The sequence below is a fragment of the Ipomoea nil genome, unplaced genomic scaffold (genome assembly GCF_001879475.1).
Source record: "Ipomoea nil cultivar Tokyo-kokei standard unplaced genomic scaffold, Asagao_1.1 scaffold0188, whole genome shotgun sequence".
Lineage (NCBI taxonomy): Eukaryota > Viridiplantae > Streptophyta > Magnoliopsida > Solanales > Convolvulaceae > Ipomoea > Ipomoea nil.
This window is the reverse complement of record NW_017616616.1, coordinates 942,332-969,206: the sequence shown is the minus strand read 5'-3', so window position 1 is coordinate 969,206 and position 26,875 is coordinate 942,332. Positions and strand designations below refer to the sequence as shown.

General features: G+C 42.3%; 2 protein-coding genes across 3 annotated transcripts; one reads left to right on the top strand and one right to left on the bottom strand.

The window, feature by feature from the left end:
• Positions 1 to 1,456: 1,456 nt before the first annotated feature.
• On the bottom strand, positions 1,457 to 3,210 carry LOC109180698 (protein will die slowly-like). The gene has a single exon (XM_019330407.1). The coding sequence runs from the start codon at positions 3,181 to 3,183 to the stop codon at positions 1,792 to 1,794; it is 1,392 nt and encodes a 463-aa protein (XP_019185952.1). The 5' UTR covers positions 3,184 to 3,210; the 3' UTR covers positions 1,457 to 1,791.
• A 9,600-nt stretch (positions 3,211 to 12,810) lies between these two features.
• Positions 12,811 to 26,779, top strand: LOC109180603 (serine/threonine-protein kinase CDG1-like). 2 transcript variants are annotated; one of them, XM_019330279.1, is made up of 10 exons: positions 12,811 to 12,816; positions 23,154 to 23,369; positions 23,454 to 23,536; positions 24,367 to 24,991; positions 25,070 to 25,321; positions 25,393 to 25,556; positions 25,630 to 25,709; positions 25,783 to 25,930; positions 26,017 to 26,166; positions 26,256 to 26,779. In XM_019330279.1, exons 2-10 carry the CDS (start codon positions 23,204 to 23,206, stop codon positions 26,484 to 26,486), a joined length of 1,899 nt encoding a protein of 632 aa, XP_019185824.1. In that variant the 5' UTR covers positions 12,811 to 12,816; positions 23,154 to 23,203; the 3' UTR covers positions 26,487 to 26,779. The 2 variants fall into 2 exon arrangements, with proteins under 2 accessions (XP_019185824.1, XP_019185832.1); XM_019330287.1 differs by lacking the exon at positions 12,811 to 12,816 and having other exon boundaries at positions 22,955 to 23,369; positions 25,070 to 25,318.
• Positions 26,780 to 26,875: the final 96 nt, after the last annotated feature.

The following is a 26,875-nucleotide window of genomic DNA, read 5'->3' as shown; positions in this document are numbered from 1 at the left end:
GTAAAATAAAAAATAAAAACAAAAACAAAAACAAACAAAAAAAAACAAAAATTAAGAAAGGACCATGAATTAGTGACATGCAAAAAGTATATTATTAAATAACTTTAAGAGGAGAATATAACATTAATCAAAGATATTTACACAACCAGTCCTTAAATTTATTATTTGAAATTACATAGATCTTTATGAGGTTTGAATTTTCATTGTAATTCATAGTAAGACAAACTCTTGGATAAGCACAAGTAATGGACCAAATTAAACACCATTGACAGTCTGACAATAGTTTAATGAAAACATCAAATAGAAAAAAAACCCTAAAATTAAGGGAATGATTCCCTTTTATTAGCTCATTCCTAGACAGAATCTTGTCAATAAACTACATCAAAAGCATGCAAATGGAGAATCTCAAGACAACTTCCCCAACCCTAATGATGGTTGGGACTTGGGGTTAGCAATCCCACATGCTTTCCACTGCTTTTCCCTTTGTATTCCAACTTCTGTCAGATAACTAACTCCTCAACCCTATCCATTTTTAAATTCAATTTTCTTTTATATATAAAATAAAAAAAAATCGCTAAAATATTACACAAATCTGATCTTAACTCTTACAATAAAATTTGTTAAAAATTTTTAAATCAAGAGTGTGGATATTATGAATAACTACTCTTGTGTATGTATAACTGTCGAGAAGAAAGGAGGAGTGAATCGTGTGTCTCACATAATTGAACAGTTGAACCACACACCACCTTTGCACTTTTTAACTGTTATATTCGGAAACATTAAGGCCCTGTTTGGTAAAATGACTATTAATTGTTAGCTGATTGTGTTAATTAGAGGGGATAAATAGTTGATAACATTAGCTGATTATTGAAAAATGTTTGGTAAATTAACTGTTAGCTGATAGTTGTTTGTATAATTTCTTTTCTCAAAAAGCTAATTGAAAAAGTTGCTTTGAGTAATTTTTTGAATTTTAGCCTTTTGGAGTTGCAAAAAGCTAATTAACTAAAGATTTATATTGATATTTTAACTAAATTAAACAATTAATAGTGGTCAAATAAGCCAAAATTGGTCTATAAGCCAATTTTTTTTACCAAATAGGGCCTAAGACTTTCTGAAAGTTGTCAAATATTTTTAGATCAAGAGTGTGGATATCATGAAGAACAAACTCTTACATTATTATACGATTTTTTTTTCCTCTTCCTCGGAAGAGGGAGTGAATCACGTGTATCAACATTTTACATAAACAAAACACCATATATTCTGTGCGACTGTCAACAAAGTAAAACGCTTAATTTTTTCTTATGAATTGATCAATCAGTTGAGTTATCTTCGAGACTATTACAATTATTTTTTGGAGGGGTTGGGGAGCACCAAGAGGAAGAAGATGGAGAAAAAACTAATTGAAACATATATATATATATATATATATATATATATACACACACAAGTATTGAGATTTGAGGAGAAGAAAACAAGAAATAAGATATTCATTAATGTCAATCACTCAGATCTACTTACAATACAAAGGATGAAGACATAAATTTTCTTTACCCCCCTCTGCTATATATGTATGAAATCACAAAGATATAACAAATTAAAACTACAATATCTTTGCCTTTCCACCTGCTAAAAATCCCAGCAAATTAAACCTTTCAATGCTATCAAAAAATTGAGAAAGAACCAATAGAAGAATGATGTCAAAAGGACTGCAAACCTCAAAAAAAAAAAAAAGGGATAAATCATAAATGCTTCTGATCTGATCTTCATTCACTGACAACCTCAAAAAACATCCTAGGACAACAAGAACTTGGGATTCTGCAGATCTGTACTTTGAATCATCTGAGATGATTTCTCTGTTGTATCATAGTTTGGAACCCACCATACTCTCAGGCTTCTGTCAAGGCTCCCACTGTACACCATAAACCCACCCCCAACACTAACTGGAGAAGCCTGCAAGCATCTGACAGCCCCTTCATGCCCATTTATAACCCCAACATTAACCAATCCTCCATTCATTCCCTTCTTCCAAACCCTAATACTCTTATCTGCAGACCCACTGCACAGAAACTCCCCCATCACACACAGTGAAAGAACAGCCATTTCATGAGCTTTCACCTCACAAACCTTTTTCCACTTCTCTGAATCTCCATTCCTCAACCACCCCATCACATACCCATCTGATCTTGCCCCATAAACCAAACTCCCATCCCCAGAAACCACCACTCCATTCATTGAAACATTCTCTCTGTGCCCCTCCAAAACCCCCTTCAATGAAACCATGTTCTTCCCTTCTTTCCCCCACGCTTTGATCTTCCCATCTGCAGATGATGAGTACACCACTCCCTTGCTGGCCACCAGCCCGTTTATCGCGTCGTCGTGAGCCTTTATCGACTCCAAACACTTCAGATCAGATATTCTCCACACCTTGAGAGTCTTGTCCCAAGAACCTGAGTAGATATACCCATTGGTGACAGCCAAGCAGGAGATACTGTCCGCGTGTTCTATCCAGAGCTTCTTGTGGTGCCTTCTGGTTTGGACATAGTTACTCTGCCTCAAGAACTTGCGGAGATAGTCTTTTGTGGTGGGGAGCGTATCGACCAGGCGGAAAACATTCTCGGATTTTCTTGAAACCTTCCAAACTCTGATTTTGCTGTCTTGATGCGCCGTGAAGACTTTGGTCCCAACTGTTAAAACCGCCTTAACTGACCCATCTCCCTCTCCGAATTTCGTGAATTGGCGTAAATCTGGGTTTTGCCATACGATGATGTCTTTGCCTTGGGAAGCGCTGAGGACGAACTCCCCGCACAGGGCTATGCAAGAAACGGCGCCGACGTGGCCGGAGAGAACCGCCAGGGGTTTGTGGGATTGGGGGGCCGGGACGGGCATTCTTGAAATCTGGAGATCTTGGGAGTCGTATCTCCGCGACGGCGCGGGGCTTTCGTCCAAATCGCTGCTGGCGGCGCTGCCGTTGCTGCTGCTCGTGGCGGAGAGAGATGAGAGAGACGGCGGCGTTGAGTGTGGGGGAGTAGTGTTTGGAACTGGGAGGTTTGGTCTTGAGTGCGGCATTTTCTTGATTCTTGATCGATAGAAAGAAGGATTAAGGAGTGAAATCTTGGGAAGAAACGAGCTTTTACAGAGAGACGTTAATGGAAATGCAAGATGGAGCCAAAAGCCGGTACGCATAAATAGACCTCGGTAACCCTTTAATTAAGAAAGCAACCACCATGTATATTTTATTAGGAGTTCTACTATACGTACTCTCAAAAATAAATTTTATTTATTTTGTATTCCAAGAAGAGTGACTGAGTGGATAGAGCTAGGGGTGTAAATGAGCCGAGCAGCTCGTGAGCCGCTTGCGAGCGACTCGGTCAAAGCTCGGCTCGAGCTCGGTCAAAATCGAGCTCGAGCGGCTCGTTTAGTAATCGAGCTCGAGCCGAGCCTAGATATTCTAGGCTCGTAGCTCGTTGAGCCGCTCGCGAGCCATATAATATATAATATATATAATACATAATATAATAATATATAAAAATAACAATTAGAAATTAAAATTTTAAACTCAAAATCCCTAAAAGATTTCTATTATTTATGTATGGATAAAACAAAGTAGTTTGAATTTTAAATCAAAAGTATTAAATAGGTCAAATTCAATGTCAAAATCGAGCTCGAACTCGAACAATCGAGCCGAGCTCAAGCAGCCCTTAAAATTACCGAGCTCGAGCTCGAGCATCAGTTCTCGAGCTCGAGCCGAGCCTCCATTAACGAGCTCGAGCTCGGCTCGGCTTGTTTACACCCCTAGATAGAGCATGATCATGAGTTTTTTTTAAGGAATTCATATATAAGATTTTCTTCTCTTGAAAGGTTGAATCTCTAACCCTTAAGGCTCATCACGCTTCCTTCTGATAGAGCATGTGAAATGAGGTAAATCATGGTAATGTGATTTATAGAGGAATAGGGTTTACCTCATTCGTAACTTCGTGTAATGACTACATGGTTCCTTCATCATTCAAAAAAAAAAAAAACCATTTTTTTAAAAACGATTTTTACCTTTCTTTTCAATACTTATAAAATTATTTTTCACTTTATTGTAGTGATAAACGAACTATTAATGCATCTGTAACGTTAGAATTTTGACTACATACAAATTGACCAAGCATCCTTAAAAGATGTGTTTTTAAATAAGATTGGTTGAGTCTTGACTGAATTAGTTTAGATACCATTGCAAAATGAATAGTTAAAGACAAAATTAAATTAAATTAAAAAATAATACATTTTCTTATTTTTCTTAAAATTTGTACAAATAATTACAGCTACTATTTCAAAACAGACAGATATATAATATTAAATTTTGGGATGTTGACAAATGACATGCACACAACATTTACGAAACATCATAATGACGCTTCTGTTTCATTTAAGGAGCGTACATTAAACATACGAGACATTAAAGTTGGTGCTTTTAATATTTATTGGTCCAAATTAAAGAAGTTGGTGTATATATTTTATAAATTTTAAGATATATTTATGTTTTTTGAGTGACGAAAATAATTTACAGTCATTTCTAACTACTGAGTATTAGTGTAATTTTTATATTTAGTTAATTTTTTCTAAACATGATAATTTGTGAAAATAAGCCTGTTAATGGGTTAACACGATAATAATATAAATATGGACACGACCAATCAATGTTAACGGATTAAAGTTCTAAACATGAATTACTATACAAACATAATTTTTAAATAGATTGACACAATATATACATTTAGTAATAGGTTTTGAGTCTGCATTACAATAATTTGTTTAGAACCCGTTAGACATATTAATATAAGTTTCTTTTTTAAAAAATAAAAGTTTAGAACAAAAAACGTTTTATTAAATATAATAAAAAACTAGTAAAAATATTTAATTCATATATAGCATACCATAATATTCATAAAATGGTAAAATAATGTTTAAAAATCATAATTAATGCTAATAGTAATGGGTTAAGACGTTAAGCGGATTGAACCGTTAAGACACACATGTCAACTGATTAATGACGACGGGATACATTACAGGTAAAAACTAACTCATTATTTTCATGTTTGATTTTGTATTGTGTTAACAGGTGCCGTAAATTATAAGCTCTAACCTATGCACATTTTTAGAGTCAATATTATAGAAAAATTTTTTATATAAGACACTAATTTTCATATCTTTTATGTCTCAATCAGAAATAAATTTATCAATTTAAATACTCTTTTTGTTCACACTCGTATCTATATACTAAAATGGATAACCAACCAGCATGCATGTAACGGCTATTTGGAAAATACTACTACGAGGACGCCGCCGGTTCAATTAAACCGCTCTTTATGGCATTTGACCACGACCTAACCACCTTGCTTTGTTTGGGGGGTGTGGGTGTGGGTGAGCTAAGTATTTATGGTCTTTTTTTAAAGATGGAGATGAATTGAGTATAGTTTCATGGCGGAATTTTGAATAATAGAAGGGTTTGTAGAATAATATTGAAAAATGATATATAAAAGCATGAGATATATCGATCTATCTAATGATCGAACTTATAAAAGTGTTCATGCACTGCAATTGAATTTGTTTCATTAGACATGGTAATTTATATGTACATGAATATTTTTGATCATGTATTGACTCTCAATCTCTACTCCTTCATTTTTTACTCCATAACATAGCAACTATTGATAAGTTATCTTTATTATGTGAGTCTCAAGAAAAATGTTTATACCAAAAGTTTATAAACAATTATCACAAAGGGCAAAGAACTCCCATGCATAAAAAGTCAGAAAAAGGTCCATCTCTCCCAAACCAGCAAATCAAGTTGTGCAATAGTTGCATCCACAATGAAATTAATATTGCCGGTAACTATAAGGTGTCAAACTTAAAAACTTATTATAATCAACTTGGTTGAAATTGCTCATATATTATTATATTGCTTGGTAGTTGGTACATAATTACATATATATATATATATATATATATATATATATATATATATATATATAACTTTATCAATACCTTAATCCAATCACCAAACATGCATTATATTGACTAGAAATTTCCACTAATCCACTAGTTCGAAATTTGACTAGTAAACTCCACTAATCAAGTTTAAACTTCAATAATCATTAATTAATCACAAAACTTTTTTTTTTTAAAAAAAGAAGTAGTCCAAGAATAACAATCAAGGTGTAGGCAATTACTATCACCTAATTTGCATGCACTAGTGGGTAACTTTAAGTTTGAACAATTTATAATAAATTATCAATATATATATATATATATATATATATATATATATATATATATATATATATATATACACACACACACACACACGTTATATTATATTCACACACACACACACGTTATATTATATGGAGTATAATTTAACATATTTGTTTAATTATGTAATGATATAAACTTGTTTACTAAAAGTCTAAAACATAACATATAAGAATAAGAATATGATAATTCCTACTGCCTAGTAAGTTAATGCACAAAAAAAAAAAGGTAATAATATGGATATTATGATATTGTGTATATATTTCTGGAATATAAAATTACTTCATTTTGTTTTTCTTTTGACCATGATAGCCGACCAAATTAAGGTTGTTTGGTGTGATTCCAACAAGGGTATCTTCGTCCATATGGAGCTTGCTTGTCTGCTAGGAAATTTACTTACACATTAAAAAATGATTTTAAAATATATAAAAACTAATTTTTATACGAATTAAATAACAACAAATGTAAAAGATATACACTTTAATCTTCGAGTTCTTGAAAATAATTTGAATACTAATAAATTAAAGCAAATTCTCTCTCTCTTATGTTAATTGATTCAAAACGATGGGACCAGATTTGAATTATAAGCTATGGTAGGGAAACTATACAAAAAAAGATGAAATGTCATTTTTTCTGTCAAGATATATAAAAAGGAATTTTTAATACTGAGGTCTATTAGTTAGGCTTAATTGGTAATGAATTAAATATACAATTATATATCTTCGAAATGTTGCACAACCGTGACATGCCGAAAGCACGAAGTTTAATGTGGGGAGGACCACACTCAAATTTGAACTTTAAAGTTTGAAATTGTTAAGTGTATAAACTAGGCTTCCTCAAAAAAAAAAAAAAAAAAAGTGTATAAACTAGGCATCTATTACACTCCATATATATATATATGTGTGTGTTTGTTTGTTTGTGTGTGTGTGTATATATATATATATATATATATATATATATATATATATATTATGGGAATATAAAATTTACAATGTTTTATATCCTAACATAATAACAATTATTATACGGTGGATCATGGTCCAAAAATGCTATCAGGGCAACTGTTATGTTTACTAATCTCATATTTATAATGTGTCCAGAATAAAATGAAATTGAATAACATGTTTTATATATTGAATGTATATTGTCAAATGAAACTGTAGTTGAATTAGAACGATACTTTAGTTGTGTTATGTTATAATGAAACTATAATGTATTTAAAATAAATTGAATACTAGGTCTCATATATTGTGTGTATATTGTCAAATGAAATTGTAGTTGAATTAAAATGATAATTGAATTGTGCTATAATGAAACAACAATATGTATAAAATGAAACAGAATAACATGTCTCATATATTAAAATGATATTTTAGTTGTGCCGTAATGAAACTACAATATATATAAAATGAAATTGAACAACCGATTTCACATATTTGAGTGTGTATTGTCTAATAAAACAGTAGTTAAATTATAATGATAGTTTAATGGTGTTGTAGAGTGTATGATGTCAAATGAAAACTATAGTTGAATCAAAATAATACTTTAATTGTGTTGTAATAAAATTACAGTGTATATAAAATGAAACTGAATATTTCATAAAATATAATTAGTTAGTCAAAATGGGTACTATTTCTTTTTATTAAAAGAAACGACATCATTTTGGATTATGATCCACATTAAAATTTGCACAATAATAAATGTGTGATTTTGGGAGTAAAACCCAAATCAACCAATCGTTATGCTGTGCATCCGTATGCACCATGTATGGTGCATACGGATGCCAAAACGACGTCGTTTTATTAAAAAATGCGCGTCTCCCCTTTAAAAAAAATTCAGGTTCGATTCCCAGCAACAACATTATATTGTTCATTCATTCTGGAATTTTAGTTTATATGAACTAAAATTCCATAATCGATGAATTATAATTCCATAATTGATGAACTATAATTCCATAATCAATGATGGTAGGGAATATCCCGACCGACATAGCTTCACCACGACCGAGGAGCCCTCTGTCCTTGTCTCTCTGTCTTTGCAGGTAACAGGTCGGGCTCTTTGAGAAGAACCCGGTCGGGAACCGACCGGGAGTTGCCCGAGCGATGGTGTCAACCCCGAGCGGTAGTCCTTCGGCGAGAGAGCTGACTAAAGACACGTGGCGGTTCTCTACGACGACAGACAGGGCACCCGGGAGGAGGACACGTGGAGGCTACGTGGAGAGCATGCCGAACGGTTGGAACCTTGTCTCCGGCGTCGCGGCTATAAATACCCACAGTGGCTACAGTGTAGGGGACTTTTGGACGATCGATAGGTTGTAACTAGAGACTCCCGACCGCAGTCAGTCGGCACTCAGAGCAACCAAGTAGATTGTACTTAGGAACTCTACCTTGATCAATAAAGACTTACTTGCTTTACTTGGTCTTGTGTTATTTATATTACTTACGTAGAATTAGCAGTATCATTTTGGCGCCGTCTGTGGGGATCGTGCAACAAGCCAACGTCTTGACGAGCACCCGATCACCATATCAACATGTATCCGTGGGCACACAACAACTTCGCCGACGACCAGGCGGATGCGGCGAGCTCCTCCGACCACTATGCTACCCAACAGCAGGGTCAGACGATGGACCTCAACCTCAACCTTTCACCACCGCATCCGTCAAATGCATACCCGGCCGCCCAGCAACCGGTAAATTACATACAACCGGGATACCCACCACCCGCTCTGCCATACCAACAGCAGCCGATGATGTATCCCGCCCAGTATCCATACCCGGTCCCACCTCCACCGTATGGGTACTGGCCAGGCCAACCGATGTGCTACACCTCCCCGGTTGGTTATCCACCATATACGCCAGCTTATACAGCTCCAGCCGCCGCCCCTCCAGTACAACCGACCGCACAAGTAGAGCCGCAGCGTCAGTCCACTTCCCGGGCTCGACGCTCGGCTCATTCGCGGTTGGGGTCGGGGGGTGCTGATGCGATGGAGGCACCAGCTCAGGCCGTTCGAGCGGAGGACCCTGAGGAGGTTGCCCGCGCGGTAGCTTTCGATCGCCTCCGACCAGAGATGCGCCAGCGTCTGGGACCCCAGGACCCGAATCCCAGGCAAGAGGACGTACAAATGCAGGAAGCTAGCCATGAGGCTTCATCCGGGTACAGCGGGTCGAGATCACATCGCCGTCGACGCGCTCGGGATATAGCCCAAGCCGCCCAGAACGCCGAGCTCAACGAGACCCGAGGATTGCTCTACAATCTCCAGGCCGAAGTTGCGCAGCTCAGGAGTGCGTATCCTACAGCACCCCCGACCGACCGATCGACCCTCCACCAGACGCCTTTCACAGCAGCGGTAATGGCTCAGCCTTACCCGCTCGACTTAAAGGTCTCGGGAGAGAAGAGCTACGACGGTCGGACAGATCCTGAGGCTCACGTGAATGATTTTTTCAGCAATATGATGCTGAAGGGCGTTTCAGACGCCGTGATGTGCAGGGCCTTCTACTCAACCCTCACCGGTCGGGCAGCAGAGTGGTTCCGCACCCTGCCCCCGGGGTCGATCGACAAATTTGAGACCCTGGCGATCAAGTTTGTACGGAAGTTCATTACTTCCAAGGTGGTGAGGAAGTCCTATATGTACCTCGAAAAAGCCAAGCAGCTCGAAGGGGAAAGCTTGACCGACTTCCTCATCAAGTGGAAGGCAGCGGTCGGGGAGGTCGAGCCCATGGATGATGCGACCGCCACTCATATGCTTCACATCTCCCTCCGGGCGGGGTATCTGTACCAGGATTTTATCCTCCACCCCCCGACCACATACGAGGAGGCCCTCCGAAGGGTCACGGATTACGCCAATGCTGGTGAGGCGAATGCCGTGAAACGTTCACAAGAGGTCGGTTCTTCGTCCCGTAAACCGGCCGGCCGGGCGGAACATCGATCGGGAGACGATCATCCCCGATCCCGCACCAGGCCTGGTGAGTTTACGGCCTTAAACCGATCTGCAGCGGAGGCCATGCAGTATGCCCAATCCTGCAATCTCATCAAACTCCCCCATCCCGATCGAGACGGTCCCGACAGAAGTAAGCATTGCGCTTACCATCGATGCGCCGGGCATGATACCGAGGAGTGTACCCACTTGCGCCAATTATTAGAAGATTTGCTCAGCTTGGGGAAATTGGACAAGTGCGTGGGGAAGAGAGAAGACAGCAAGAGAAATACCGATCGGAGGGATCACAGGCGATCTCATCACCGCTCTGATCGGTCGGGTCAGGACCGAAGAGACGACCGAAGGGACGATCGTCATGATGACCGACGGGACCCTGACCCTCCGTCTGGTAGCCGCCCGGCCGGAAAGCCTACCATCCACGTTATTTTTGGTGGGCTAGAAGACGCTTCCCAGCCGAGGACGAATTGCCCGGTTGCGATTGTGGATTCCCGAGAGACCGGGAAAAGACAAAAAATGGAGCCCATAACCTTCACCCTAGAGGACCAACCTAGCAGCAGTGACCACGGCATGGAAGCGCTCGTGGTCACGATCGACGTCAAGGGAACGGACGTCCAGAGGGTTATGGTGGACACGGGTAGCAGTGTGAACGTCCTATACTTGGACGTATTCGAGAAGCTTGGCCTCGACAGGAAGGAGCTGACTCCGGTCGGTGTACCACTGTCGGGATTTACCGGGGCCCTCATTTACCCTGAAGGCAAAATCACTCTCCCGGTCGAGATCGGCACCCCCCCGAAGTCGATCAAGACAGAGCTTGAATTCGTTGTGGTCAACCTCCATTGCGTCCACAACATCATCCTAGGCCGACCCGCCATCATGAAGATCGGTGGGATAATTTCCATGCCCCATCTCTGCATGAAATTCCCCACCCCCAATAGGGTCGGCGTGGTCCGTGGCGATGTCCAGTCCGCCCGGAAGTGCTACACCCGAGCGGTCAACAGACGCGATTCCGGTCCGTCTTCCCGGGTGAATACTATAGCCAAGGAAGAGGCTAAAGAACGGAAGGAGCAACCCGAACCTTCCGAGGAGATAGAAGAAGTTCCCCTGTCCGAGGACCGCCCGGATAGGAAGATTAAAATTGGCCGGGCCCTCACCCCCGAGCTCCGAGCAGAGGTTCTGAGCATACTCAGGGAGTATGCTGATATTTTTGCGTGGGGACCCGAGGACATGCCCGGGATCGATCGATCGGTCATTTGCCATAAGCTAGCCGTCGATCCCGCAGCGAAGCCGGTCGTGCAGAAGACACGACACCTATCTTCCGATCGCCGCGAGTTTGTCAGAGAGGAGGTCAAGAAAATGGCGGCGATCGAGCACATCCGCCCGGTTATTTACCCCGAGTGGGTGGCAAACATTGTTCTAGTTCCAAAGCCCCCAGCTTGGAGGATGTGCATAGACTTCACGGACCTCAACAAGGCCTGTCCGCTCGACCCGTATCCACTACCAAGCATTCATCAAATGGTCGACGAGACGGCCGGGGCCGAGTTGATGAGCTTCATGGATGCCTTTAAAGGGTATCACCAGATTATGATGCACCATGAAGACGAAAGCAAGACAGCCTTCGTAACCCCGGACGGGCTGTATTGCTACCGAGTGATGCCGTTCGGCCTCCGGAACGCAGGAGCGACCTATCAGAGGATGGTCAACATGCTTTTTGCCGATTTATTGGGCCGAACGATGGAGGCCTACATTGATGATATGCTGGTCAAGAGTCGGGACCGGTTCGACCATGCTCGGGACCTCCGGGAGTGCTTCCAGATCATGAGGAAGTACCAGTTGCGGCTGAACCCGACCAAGTGTACATTCGCGGTTCAAACCGGCAAGTTCCTCGGCTACATGATGACCAAGAGAGGAATTGAGCCCAACCCGGCCAAAGTTAAGGCGATTCTGGACATGCAACCACCTTCTACCGTTCGGGAGGTCCAGCAATTGACCGGTCGGTTGGCGGCCCTTAGCCGGTTCCTCTCCAAGTTAGCCGAGCGCGCTTTACCCTTCTTCAAGGTATTGCGAAAAATTAATGGATTCGTCTGGGACGAAGAATGCCGAGCGGCTTTTGACAAGTTGAAGGAGTACCTCATGTCACCTATTGTGCTCTCAAAGCCCGAGCTCGGAGAAGAGCTAGACGTGTATCTCGCCGTCTCCGATCGTGCAGTAAGCGCAGTATTGTGTCGAACCGATCCGGAAGGGGTCCAACGACCGGTGTACTATGTAAGCCACGCGCTACATGGTCCCGAGCTCCGGTACTCCCGGCTAGAGAAGGTTGTCTACGCCCTCTACATTGCCGCGAAGAAGCTGGCTCCCTATTTCCAGGGTCGAGCAATTCGCGTGTTGACCGATCAGCCGATCGGACCAGTTCTCCGCACCGCTTCTTCGTCCGGTCGCCTAGTCAAGTGGGCGTTAATGCTGACCCAGTACGCGATCGAATACCGACCGAGACCGGCAATCAAAGGTCAGGCTCTAGCAGATTTCTTGGTCGAGTGCACCGCCCGGGATACTCGACCCCCCGAGGTTGCAGATCCCGAGGCTGAGTGGTGGTCGTTGGCTACTGACGGGTCAAGTAGCAAAAAAGGAGCGGGCGGAGGAGTAGTGGTCACGAGCCCAGAAGGTTTCAAGGTGTATTTCGCTCTGATGTATCAGTTCCACCCGACCAACAACGAAGCCGAGTATGAAGCATTTGTGAATGGCTTGCAGTGTGCTCGGGACTTGGGGGCTGAATATATCCAAGCTCAAACAGATTCTGCGCTCGTGGTCGGTCAAGTTCTCGGAGATTACGAGGTTAACGGAGAACGTCTACAACTATACCGAGACCTCGCCATGGAGAAGCTTGCACAATTCCGGGGATACACCGTCCGGCACATACCCCGATTGGATAATGCCGATGCGGACATCTTGTCCAAATTGGCCCAAGACGCCCCGGAGCACATGTCAAAGATAGCCCGGATCTTGGTGATCCCGAGGCACAGTATCCACCGTCTACCGGTCAATCCGATCCAACCGGCGGACGACAGTTGGATTACCGATTTAAAGGAGTTTCTCGAGCACGGTCGACTCCCAGACGACCCGCAGCGTGCTCGAAAGGCCAAGCTGAGAGCCCCGAGGTTCCAGGTCTTGGACGGTCGTCTATATCGACGATCGTATGGAGGTCCTCTCATGCGATGCCTGACCGCGTTTGAGGCGGATTTAGTGATGAAGGAGCTTCACTCGGGAATATGCTCCTCACACCAAGGAGGCCGATCACTGGCCCGTCGTATCATGCTGATCGGGTACTATTGGCCGTCCCTCCAGCTAGACTGTGAAAAGTTAGCTCGGGAATGTGAGACGTGCCAACTGTACGCCCGGATGCCTGGACGACCGGCAACGTTCTACCAACCTGTCACGACCGCAATTCCTTTCGCTCGTTGGGGGGTGGATATCTTGGGCCCTTTCCCTCAGCTTTCCGGTCGAAGAAAGTTTGTGATCGTCGTCATCGACTATTTCTCCAAGTGGATAGAAGCCGAGCCTTTAGCCACGATCACTTCTCAGCAGTGTGCTCGGTTCCTTTGGCGCAATGTCGTCTCCCGTTTTGGCGTGCCCGTACATCTCATCAGCGATAACGGTCGCCAATTTGTGAGCCAATGTTTTCAGAATTTCTTGGCCACGATCGGGACAACTCATGTCCGGTCGTCGGTCGCTTACCCTCAGGGAAACGGTCAAGTGGAAAATGCTAACCGGACGATTTTGGAAGGTCTGAAAAAGAAGTTACACTCGGCCGGTCGTAGTTGGGCCGATGAGTTGCCATATGTCTTATGGACTTATCGGACGACCCCGAGGGAAGCTACTTTGGAGACCCCTTTCGCCCTGGTTTACGGAGCTGAAGCCCGACTCCCGATCGAGGCTTGGATCCCGACCGATCGAGAGAGAACCTACAACGCGGAGGACAATGAACACGCCATGGCTGTGGATCTCGATGCGGTCGAAGAAAAAAGAGAGCTAGCCGCTCGGCGTATGGCCGAGTACCAGAAGCGCGTCAAGAGCTCGAAGGACATTCGGGTCAACCCTCGCTATTTTCAAGTTGGAGATTATGTCTTACGACGAAGGGAGGCCAGTCAACCTTTAGAAGGGGGAAAGCTAGCTCAGAACTGGGAAGGGCCGTACATCATCAACGCTGTCATCCGGCCGGGAACGTACCGACTAGAGACAACGACGGGTCGGCTAATAAAGGGGACTTGGAATTCCGAGCACCTCGTTCTTTTTAGGCATTAGCCTATTTTTTGTATTTTTAGACGAAGTGGGGGCTGGACCTGCGAGTTAGTCCCGGTCGTCATTTTTATGTAAATTTTATGGTTGTAAAATTAGTTCAACCGCCTGCGAGCGGGAAAGTTTAATGTATATACGATCGATGATTGCTCGACCGTTTGCATGCGGCGGCACGATCGGTTATTTTCTATCACCCTCGTTATGAGCAGATCAGTTCAACATTCAATCGATCGGGCGAAGTCTGTCGACCGGTCAAAACGCGCTCCACATAGGCGGACACTCAAGTCACGCCACCGATCAGGGAAGCCAGGAGCTCTCGGCATTATTCCCCGATCCATCCAACTTCTTTCCACGACTGCACCCATTCGTGCCTCGAGCGCACAATCGTGTGGGGGCTGGGATGAAGGAAGTGTTTGCAGGCCCGTCGCTCGGTTACATCCTGACCGAAGAGGCTTGCGTATTTTTCAAAATTTCGTCAAGGCCTAAGAACCGGGTAATCCCGCTCAGGTTGGCCAATTTGACGGCGAGTACTTACGGGCCCGTCGCTCGGTTATACTCCGACCGTAGGGGCTTATGCATCTTCACCATTCTCGGCAAAGGCCTCGAGATCGGGTAAACCCGGTCGTGTGGCCAAGTTGACGTCGAAATCTCAAAGCTCCGATCGGGCCGTTGGGGCCATAGGATCGGGTCTCGAACAAGTCGAGCTATGCAAGACCGGGCCATAAGGCCGCAGGGTCGAGCATTAAGGATCGACATTTCTACGTTATTTAAAAGGAAAAGTACGAAAGGGAAGGCGAGCGGCGTAACTTTAGCAAAGTAACTTTTTATTCATAAAAAAGATGCCCGGTACAACTCGGGACCGGGCTCCCGACTAAGGTCTCTTTCAAAAAGAAGAAAAGAAGCCTAAATCTACTTCTTCGCCTCCTGAGCACTGGTGGTCGCCTCTTTCCCGCTCGAGGCAGCCGCCGACGAGGCCCCAGGCTCGGTTGCCTTGGCTTTCGGGGTCGGGGTAAAGGGTGAGGGACCGGGATCTGCCACGTCCGGGGGTAAGGCCGACAAGACCAGTTGGAGATCATCGGCGTCGAGGGCCTCCTCCAACCGCTTGCGGGTGCGTTCAAGCATTTTCTGCTTCCCGGCCGTAAAGGCCCATTTCCCGAACGAGACGATCAACTCGTTCCCGACCTCGTCTCCTCGGGCTGCTGTTAGGAAGGCCGTGCCCAGCTCCTTGTCCTTGAAGGCTGCCCGCACCAGCTCGCTCGGGTTCTCGAGCTGGGCCTTTAGCTCCTTGGCCTCTCCTACCGCCCGGCTGGCGACCTTCTCGGCGAGAACCCGGTCCTCGTCGCTCTTCTTCAAAGCCTTCTGGGTTTTCTCCAGTTCGGCTTGGAGCTCCTTGATCTCCTTCAAGCGACGGGCGGCCGTCTTCTTGTGGTGATCAGCTTCCTCGGCCAGTATAGCCCGACCTTGCAGGAGCTGAGCGGCCCGGGAAATCTGCGAAGATAAAAGACACTCGGGGTTAGCCCGATCAGCAACGCATCAACAAAAAAGCTGTTGGTTAAGAAGAGATTACCTCGGCCAGGTCGTGGCCGATCCGTTCAGCCACTTGGGTCGGGGTCATCGTCCCCAGATCCTCCTTGACCGGCGCGGTGTTGCCGATCCGGGCCAGTATGGACGAGGAGTCCCTTTCTCGCCCGACCGAAGGGCTCGGGCTGTGCTGATCACGGCGGCGCTTCATGCCGCCTACCTCGGTCACTCCCCGCTCGGGGACCTTCTCCTTTCCCCGGGCGACCTCCACCCGAGTGATCAGAACGTCGGAGGGCTCGACGATGAAGCCCTCGCCCGTCGTCACGGTCGAGGCGCTCAGTGGTCGGCCGGAGGGGATCTCCTTCTCCCCGGATGGTTTGGTCTTCGCCTTCTTCTTGCCGCCAAGAGAGATCTTGGCGGGCGGGGGAAGGGGGGCATCCTCATCACCGAACTCGGCCATTGCTGCAAACAAACAAAGAAGAAAACCCAAGTTAGTGCGAGCGTAATATAGAGTTCAGGTCGGGATAAACGGCTCGGGTTAAACCTTTCTTCCTTCGCCTCGAGGGCTTGGCGACCGTTACGCCCATCGGCACGGGCAGGTACTTCTCCCTTAGCTCATAGGTCGGGGGCGGGAGCTGGGCTGCTTCCAGACTGTCAGCCGTCCGGAAGATGGTGTACTCATGAATCTCGCTCGAGATCCGAGCAACCGTTCCCTTGAGCGCCTGAGTCTCGCCCGGCACCACTTGTTTCCGAAAATGTGTGCTCCAGACGCGATCGACCGGGAAGATCCAGGGCTCGTACTTAAGGGAGAAAATCCTGTTTTTCCACCCCTTGTTGTTCCCGGGCAGCCCCTTGATTGCACACATGTCGGCCCGGGATTGCAGCATCAGGAACCCACCCCCGTAGCGGCCCGGGAGAACCTTGATCTGGTAGATGAAGTTAAACAACTCCATCGTGCACTCGGCCTCGTGCCGAGCGCATATCTGTGGGAAGCAGGCCAGGATCCGATGTGCGTTCGGGCAGATCTGGGCCGGGACGACCCGGTAATAGGCCAAGAAGGCGTTCAGGAGGGGGGTGAAGGGAATGGCGATCGGGGCCATCAGGGAGTCGTAGTGCATCCCGATCCACTTGCCCCGATGCCTCTCAATCACGTTTCCCAGTTGCCGACTCGTGTCGAATTCTGCCCGACCCCGGAGTATTTCAGCAATCCGAGCCGCCTCGCCTTTGGACAGCAGGCTCATTTCCTGCTCGACGCTCTCGCTGTTCAAGAACTCGAGCTCGACGGCTGGTGTGGCCGGCCCGGCCGGGTCTCCTTCGGTCTGTTCGGGGGTATTTTCTCGATCACCCCCTCGATGAGCAGCCTCCGGGTGGTCCCCAACCACCCGGGTAGGCGTTTCCCTAACGCCCTCGGTTGGAAAACCCCGCCCGCTTGACGTGGTCCTCTCTTCCTCTTCTTCGCTGGAGCTCCCCGATCCGCTCGAACTCGAGCTTGACGATCCAGAGGAGCTTGATGCATTATCTCGCTCGGCGGCTTGCTCGGGGGCTGGCGTCGCTCGGGGACTGGCGTCCAGGGTGTAGGACATAATGTCCACCTCTTCGTCGCTGATGTGCTCGACGCCCTCGTCGTAATCAGCAATCGAGGCGTTTTGACTGTCCGAGTCCGTCATATCGATCTACTTAAAGGTCGGTCGGAGTTAGTAGGGACTTGAGACGTCCGGGACAGTTAGTTGACCTAACAGTTCTACCTATAAATGAGAGCCTAAAGTAAAGAGGAGGGTTAAGAGCTTACCGATTGGAGGAAGATTGAAGTTTGAAGCTTGAAAGTTGAAGTTTGCTTGTTCGGCTGCCTTGCTAAGCTGCTCTGCTCGGGACTCTCTGAGGGTACCGACTGATGCGAAAGAGTGAGGAAAGTTCAAATGAGGGCCTCAAGGGCCTATTTATAGGAGGGCATTTAGGCGGGAAATGGGCCAACTTGCCTGACACGACCCGCGCTGAATCCGAGGCGACGGATGGGATCGCCGAGGCCGGCAGGGGCCGACACGTGGCGTAGAAGGGAATGACAGCTGGCAGGTCGGCTTGGTGGCTGACGGTTGGGCTTCTTCATCCCGTCCCGTTTTTTCCCGACTGATCAAAAAGGCCCGGGCTGGGGGGCTCTTGGTAGGGAATATCCCGACCGACATAGCTTCACCACGACCGAGGAGCCCTCTGTCCTTGTCTCTCTGTCTTTGCAGGTAACAGGTCGGGCTCTTTGAGAAGAACCCGGTCGGGAACCGACCGGGAGTTGCCCGAGCGATGGTGTCAACCCCGAGCGGTAGTCCTTCGGCGAGAGAGCTGACTAAAGACACGTGGCGGTTCTCTACGACGACAGACAGGGCACCCGGGAGGAGGACACGTGGAGGCTACGTGGAGAGCATGCCGAACGGCTGGAACCTTGTCTCCGGCGTCGCGGCTATAAATACCCACAGTGGCTACAGTGTAGGGGACTTTTGGACGATCGATAGGTTGTAACTAGAGACTCCCGACCGCAGTCAGTCGGCACTCAGAGCAACCAAGTAGATTGTACTTAGGAACTCTACCTTGATCAATAAAGACTTACTTGCTTTACTTGGTCTTGTGTTATTTATATTACTTACGTAGAATTAGCAGTATCAAATGAACTATAATTCCATAATCTAATCTATGAATTATAGTTCATTGAATATGGAATTATAGTTCATCGATTATAGAATTGTAGTTCATCGATTCTGGAATTTTAGTTTATAGATTATGGAATTTTAGTTCATTCATTCTGGAATTTTTAGTTCATAGATTAGATTATGGAATTATAGTTCATCAATTATGGAATTATAATTCATCGATTATGGAATTTTAGTTCATATGTTGTTGCTGAAAATCGAACATGATTTTTTTTTTTAAGGGGAGACGCGCATTTTATTAAAACGACGTCGTTTTTGCATCCGTATGCACCATGTCCGTATGCACCATGCATGGTGCATACGGATGCACAGCATAATTTGCCCAAATCAACTTTCTAAAGTGATTTTGATTGGGCCGTATTTGGTTCACCCCACCGAGGTTTTTAATGGCCTGCTCTGTCTATTGCAGGCTGCATGCCCGGACCAGTGTAAAGAACAATGGGCCTACGTTTTCTCATTGGACAAAACTGCCTACAAATTGGTAAAAGAGAAATATATTTTTAGTCCATCGATTATAATATATGTATTAATTTTAATTAATTGACTATTACAATCATTAAATTAAATATATGATTATTCAATTTGTATTATATCTAATTCTTGACTATTAATATTTTCAAATTAAGTGCATGACTATTCAATTTGTATCATATTTAGTCTTGTATTTAAATTTTTCGGCTAATTTTTGCCCAATTCACCGTTAATCGGTTACTTTATTTAATTTGTATTTTAAAAATTATTTTAATAATTTTTAAATTTATATATATATATATATATATATATATATATATATATATATATTAATAATAATAATAATAATAATAAACGCCGGTCACCCCCATCCTCTTCGGAGACGGAGGAAGGGGGTCGGGGATAGAGAACGTCTGCCACCTCACCCCTTCTTCCCTCGTATCCGGTGTAGACGAAGGAGGAGGGGGTGGGGTGGCCCGTCGTTTTTTTTTTTTTTTTTTTTTTTTTTTTTAAGGTTTTTAATTTAAAAATTATTAAAATAATTTATTAAAATAAAAATTAAATAAATTAGTCACTCACCGGTGACTTAGTTGGAAATTTTAATGGTCAGGACCAAATGTGATACAAATTGAATAGTCATGCACCTAATTTGAAAATGTCAATAGTCAAGGACCACATGTGATACAAATTGAATAGTCATTACCTAATTTAAAAATTTTAATATTCAAAGATAAAATTAATACATATATTATAGTCGAGGGACTAAAAATGATATTTACTCTTGGTAAAATCACTATACAAACTCTCTTCTTCTTTTTGGTCGAAAAATCACTAGACAAGGGGAATTGGTAACTTCTTCTTCTTCTTCTTCTTCTTCTTCTTTTTTTTGTTTTTTTTTTTTTTTTGTTTTTTTTTTTTTTTTTAACAATGAAGGCATAGTTTTTTCTTGTTCCGTGTAATTTGATTGTATTCTTCTTTGTTGTATTAAAAATAAAAATAAAAATAAAAATAAATTTAACAGCTAGAGGTGAATGTTTATATATATCATGCTTTCTTAAGTTCATTCATCAAATGTCAATAACCTTGTGATCTACATTGTAATAGAATCCCTTAAGTAGGAGGTTATGGGATCGAGTCTCAGTGGAAGCGATATTAGCTCTTTGTGTTTCAATTGGTTGAGAGAATAGTTATGAACAAATACTGCATTGTAATAGAGTCCGTAGTATTAAAATAAAAATAAAAAATTCTTTTGATTATTACTGGCCATGCATTTATGATTTATCTATTAATTAATACTCTATTATTTGACTTAGCTTGTTAGTTGGAAAGGAAGTCCTTTGAGTTTTTGCTACGGAGATAAGGCTTCAACAAGACAACACAATTACTTATGTATATATTTAACATCATATTTTAAAGATATTTAATTTGCATTTAATTTATAGTTATCCGCTAATAATTGATTTTATATTTTCATATAATTTTCTATCAGGTATAATCAAATATGATACACCCAGTTTTACTAGGTACTATTAGAACTTGTAAATTATGTTGTAAACTAAAATTTACTATGAACATTATGTAATTACTGAAGGTATACATGTCAATTATAGGTAAATAAATTGAATATGTATAATATGTTAATTGTATATACATAATTTGAATTAGAGTTAATAATGTACATGACGAATCTTAGTCCACGATATAATGATTGATTGGAACTAGTCTTTATTATAATAAAATATGGTATCTGTTAAAAATTTACATCACAAATAATGAAAAATTAAATTCATGTTACGAATGAATAAAGATGTCATTTTCCTTCTAAAAAATTAAAAAAATTTATAACCATGGAAGTGGTCAGCCCTCAACCCCTTCATTGGCAAGGCATCATTTTTGTTAGTGCCACATGTCACATGGTTTTTGACATTTTGACACAAATCTTAAATAGTCATGCATGACCATGACTAGATTCCATGCTAGTCAATTCAATTCACTCATTTTCTTGTTCACTATTTAATTATGCATTAACTTATGTGAGAAGTTATTGGTTACTTATCATTTTCTAACAATTAATAAAATGGGCAAGAAAAATAATTGAACTTATGTTAGTTACTTGACTAGTTCAATTTTTTTGAAAAAAAGGGAAAAAGACAAAATATAACACGTTTTGTGTTATTTATAATTTGTACCTTACGAAAGGTATTGTTAATTGTTGTTTATTGATCGATAGTTGCAATAATAAGTAATATAAAGAGGGAATGATATATTTTTATTAAAATTAAGACTATTTCGAAACATATATAGTTAGCTTATTAGTTAATGGTAACTTATTTAATCACTATTAGATGTTTGACTTGGTTAAATACTTAATATGAGTGTCTGATTAATTAACTTTTGTAACAGTTTATTATTTTAAAATGTTAAAATTTAAAAAGCTGCTCAAAACAGTTTTTTTTTAATCCTTTTTTAGAAAGTTATTTTTGCATATAATCAGTTATCAGCTAACGGTTAATTTACCAAATATTTTTTTACAATCAACTAATGATATCAACTAGTCAAATTCACTAACCCAATCATCGAACAACTATTTACCAAACACCCCCTAACGCAGCGTTTGGTTGGAGGGATGGAATTAGGTTGAAAAAAAAACTGTAATTCCATGGAAGATGAATAATGTGAGATTAAAGTGATAATTTAAATTCCAGTATTTGGTTTGCAGAAATAAAAGTACTGAAATTCTGGAAATTTCAATTCCGATGTTTGGTATATATGGAAATTGAAAGGGAATAAGTAGTATAAAGTCCAAAATGTCCATACTTATTATTATTATTATTATTATTATTATTATTATTATTATTATTATTATTATAAATTCTGAATAACCAAATTCAAATTTTGTTTTTGAAATTTTATGTAACACGATGTAAATAAATCATAGAATTGCATAACAAAAGCAATAAAATAGATAAGAGAGTTTTGAGAAGACATATTTGATTGAGGTTGAACTACTAATTGACGTTCTGTTGATAGTAGAAGAAGAAAACGCGCTATAACTGAAAGAGAGAGATCAAACATCAATTTTAGGTTAAAAAAAAAAAAGAGTTGTAATTTTGTCTCAAAGTTATTTTTTCTTCATAAAATCCATGAAATTGAAATACCAAGGGGGGGCATGGGATTCTTTTTTGAATGCTACTGGTTCTATTACAAATACTTTCTCAACCTACTAAAACACAAAGAACCAATAACACTTCCACTGAGGCTCAAACTCACATCTTCCAAATGGAAGTCCAACCTGGATACCATTAGACCACATAGTCTTGGTGGAACATGGGATTCTAATTCCTTGAAAATGAGGGAAAAATTCCCTCAATCAAACGAATGCATTTGCTTTCTTTCAGAATTATGTGAAAATTAGGTATAAATAGAATTGTAATTCACTACCACCAAACGCCATGTAAATTGTACAAATTATGTTAATCAAATCGACATACAAATCAAAATGCATCGACCTAATTTAAAGAGATTTGATTAAGTAAGATTCGATCAAAACTCGACCAGATTAGTTTTAAATTGCGAAATAGGTATACGAATATAGTATGCAAATCAGACGACATACATGATACAACGTATGTATACAAAATACATTTTAAGGTTTACGCCTACTCCCGCGCAAATACGGTTTTGCCAAAAATGGGTTGTTGCATCAATAAAGATCACGGAACGAAAATATAGGCCGTCACGCATCGTATAATTTCTCCTCAATCTATCTTCCGATGATGTTCGGTTGTGTTCCCAAACAACGAAAAGGCACGCCCCCGAAGAATCTGCAATTGAGTCCCCACAACACACTGATCATCAACACTGCCCTTTGTCCCCTCTTTTACTGAGAGAGAGAAACAAAAAGCAAAAGAAAAAGAGCGAAAGAAAAAGCATTCCTTTTTCAGAAAGAGTGAAAGAAGTGAAGGGCGGGGACGGCGGGGTTCCTTCAGCCGCAATGAGGCTCACCGGAGACGATAATGGTGGTGGTGGGGAAGGAGCTTTGACGGTGGTCGGGGTGAAAATGGATGGCCGGAGTAAAGAGTTGTTGACTTGGGCTCTGGTTAAAATCGCTCGGCCTGGCGATCGCGTCGTTGCTCTTCACGTTCTCAATCTCAATACAGGTATGTATATGTATATGTATATGTATCTTGCCGTAATTCATCTTCTGGGTGTCGATCAATTTCATTAATTTTTTTCATTTCCAGAAGATAAAGGGGAGTTGCTTTCGTTGGTGAAGACGTTTGATTCAGTGCTGGCAGATTACGAAGGCTTCTGCAACTTAAAGCAGGTGCCTTTATTCAATCTCTCTCTCTTTCTCTCTTCAAATGTAATTTCTCTGTGAGATTGATTGTTTATGGATACATGCTCGGGGAGTTTAGTTGGTTCTAGGGCGGTAGATTGTAATTAAGGACACAAGATAGCCTTGTAGGGTGGGAGGTACAACTAATGTGGTGGGCTTATAGCGGGCCCAGGCCAGCCTCCCACCTAATGGACAGTTGAGTCATCGTAGTTTCCCACTCCGGGCCGGTGTGGGCGGCTGGGACGAGGGAATTTTGCGGGTTGAGGTGTGGGGGCTGCTAGTACGAGGGAATTTTGCTTTTTGTGGGCGAAGATATTAGTTGTCATAATTCACACGGGCTTAATTTAATGTTTCAGTAGACAGAATTTGAGAGAAGATACTAATGTTTGAACCTCGGCCCCAGCAGTGTGGGGGTTATACTTAAAGTGGGCAGATTCCTTGTGAGTATTGTCATTTGCTCCTATTTGCTAAGCGTTGCTCTGTCGGGCCGGGGTTGGGGATTCAACCTTTTAGGATGAGAACATATTAGTTGTCATAGTAATTAGGATAATAAATGTTTCTCCATTGTGGTGATGATGATGATGCAAAATAATTGAACTGTGTAAGTTTCATAGTAATTAGGATAATAAATGTTTGCAAGATAATTGTTGTATATAATTATCTGCAAATAAATGCAGTTTTAATTTTCATCTTTTGCTGATACCCTTTCTGGCATTACAATAATTTAGGAATGATTAAGGGTGGTTATTGTTAGTCCTATGTTGTTCTCTGAATTGTAAGCTGGCAACTGCTCTTAAGTAAGGTGAAATCTTTTACAGGTTGATTTGAAGTTCAAGGTTTGTAGAGGATCACCGGTGCGTAAGATCCTAGTCCGGGAAGCGAAAACTTATCGAGCTGCAAATTTGGTTGTTGGTACTTCATCCACCCACCATACTATCCGGTCTTCGGTTTCAGTTGCAAAGTATTGTGCCAGGAATGTCGAGAGGAGCGTCTCGGTTATTGCTGTTAATGACGGGAAAATTGCCTTCCAAAGGGGAGCATCGGATTTGACTGGCCAAACGTGTCACGTTGATGTTCCCGGAACAGCACAAAGTAGTGGTGGCGGTAATGAGAGTAACCCTCTAGCTTTGGTGCCCGTCGAGTCTATGGACCCGCCTGAATCAAAGCCGGGAATGGGATGGTCGTTGCTTAGAAGAGTGCATCTTCAAAACGGGAAGAAGTCTGGAAAATCTGCAAAAATGTCGTCTTTAGTGCAACGGGTTCTAACTTTGCAAAGTAGGCAATCTTTTGCAGCTATCTACCCTAGAACGGATGAAAAGAACGATGAAATTGCATCTCTTTCCGTTCCTAAGGAGCTCGAGGATCTTTCGAAAAAGTATGCATCCGTCTGCAAATTGTTCAGCTACCGGGAACTTTTGACAGCAACGTCTAATTTCACATCTGGTACGTGGTCATTCTTGAACCTTTAGAGACGTTCTTTAATGCTAGTGAATCACTAATTCTTCTAAATCACACTTCCAGAGAATATAATTGGAAAAGGCGGGAGCAGTATGGTTTACAAAGGGAGCCTTCCCGATGGCAAGGAAGTAGCGGTGAAAACGCTTAAGCCATCACAAACTATGGTGACCCAATTTTGCTCAGAAATCGAGATTCTTACAACTTTGCATCACAAAAACATTATATCGCTTCTGGGGTTCTGCTTCGGAGACAGCAATCTTTTGTTGGTTTATAATCTGTTATCCCGAGGAAGCCTCGAAGACAATCTCCATGGTAGATTATCAGTTTGATTTTCTCGAAGTCTGCATTGCTGATATCATTACTGACACCTGTCTTATGTATACTAGGTACCCCAAATGTCGGGAATACATTTGGTTGGAGCGATAGGTACAAGGTTGCTTTGGGCATTGCTGAGGCGTTGGATCATCTGCACAGTTCAGCTGATGAACCTATTATACACAGGGACGTTAAATCTTCGAATATTCTTCTTTCTGACGATTTTGAGCCACAGGTGCGTATTTTTCTTGTATTTATTAACTTAAACACATAATAAGATGATACTAAGAAATATTTTGGTCCGACAGCTGTCTGATTTTGGACTCACAACAATGGCTTCAAGTTTATCGTGTCACCTAGAAAGCATTGATGTTGCTGGAACATTCGGGTAACGAACACATTACTGAATTCAGGTATTCCAAATCATTATGAATTTCTGCTAACTAACCATTCTCGTGCAGCTACTTGGCTCCGGAATATCTTACCCATGGAAAAATAAACGAAAAAATTGATGTGTATGCATTTGGTATTGTGCTGCTCGAGCTTTTATCTGGTAGGAAGCCAATTGATAATCGGAATGCCAATGCACAGAAAAGCTTGGTTTTGTGGGTAAGTTTTGTCTTCCCGAACCAAACTTGAATTCAATCTCCAATTTTACGTACAATCTAACTTTGGATTGGCCGACAATGGCTCAGGCGGAGGAAATATTGAGGGGCGGGAAAGCTACAGCGTTGCTAGATGAAAGGTTGGTTGAGGCATACGACCATGATGAGTTCGAGAGGGTAGTCTTGGCAGCAAAACTTTGCATCAACCATGACCCGAGATTTCGCCCTGAAATAAACATTGTAAGTCTTCCATACCTTGCTTCCATTCAATGGCCCCGCTTTCATTCCCAACCGTGGTATTGATCAAATGCTCGGGCAAATTTAAACAGGTGGTTAGACTTCTCGAAGGCGAAGCGGATGCAATTGATTTGGCGAGGCAAGATGTGGATGGGTCGGAGGAATTGGATAGTGAAAAATGCGGAATTAACATCCAATCGTTGATTAATCTTGCATTGTTGAATTTGGAAGATGATTCACCTGCAAGTAGCAGTAATGGTCAAAACATCTCAGTGGAGGATTATTTGCAGGGGAGATGGAGTTGTTCCTCAAGCTATGATTAGGCTTTCTAACCAACATTTTGGTCTGCAGACAAGCTAACAGTGTTGTTTTATATGTAAATCCCCCTTCCCCTCCCATGTAGTTTCTTGGTTTGGTTTTCTTGTAATTATGGATGGGTATGCAAAGCTGCCTCATCCTTGCTTGATTTGTTCTTAGTTAAGTTCCTACCAGAGTGTGTATAATCAACATTCATGTTTGTAATCATGCTGAAGATGAGATGTAATGGCAAATTATACCATGACCAGAGTTTATCTTGCATTGTAGAACCTGGTCCAAAAATAACTTTCAGAATCTATATCTATAGTTAACATTCATGCCTTTAATAGTATCTGTACATGTAGCTATCATATTATGTATGGTTGACACATTCTGTACGTGTCAACAATTATCA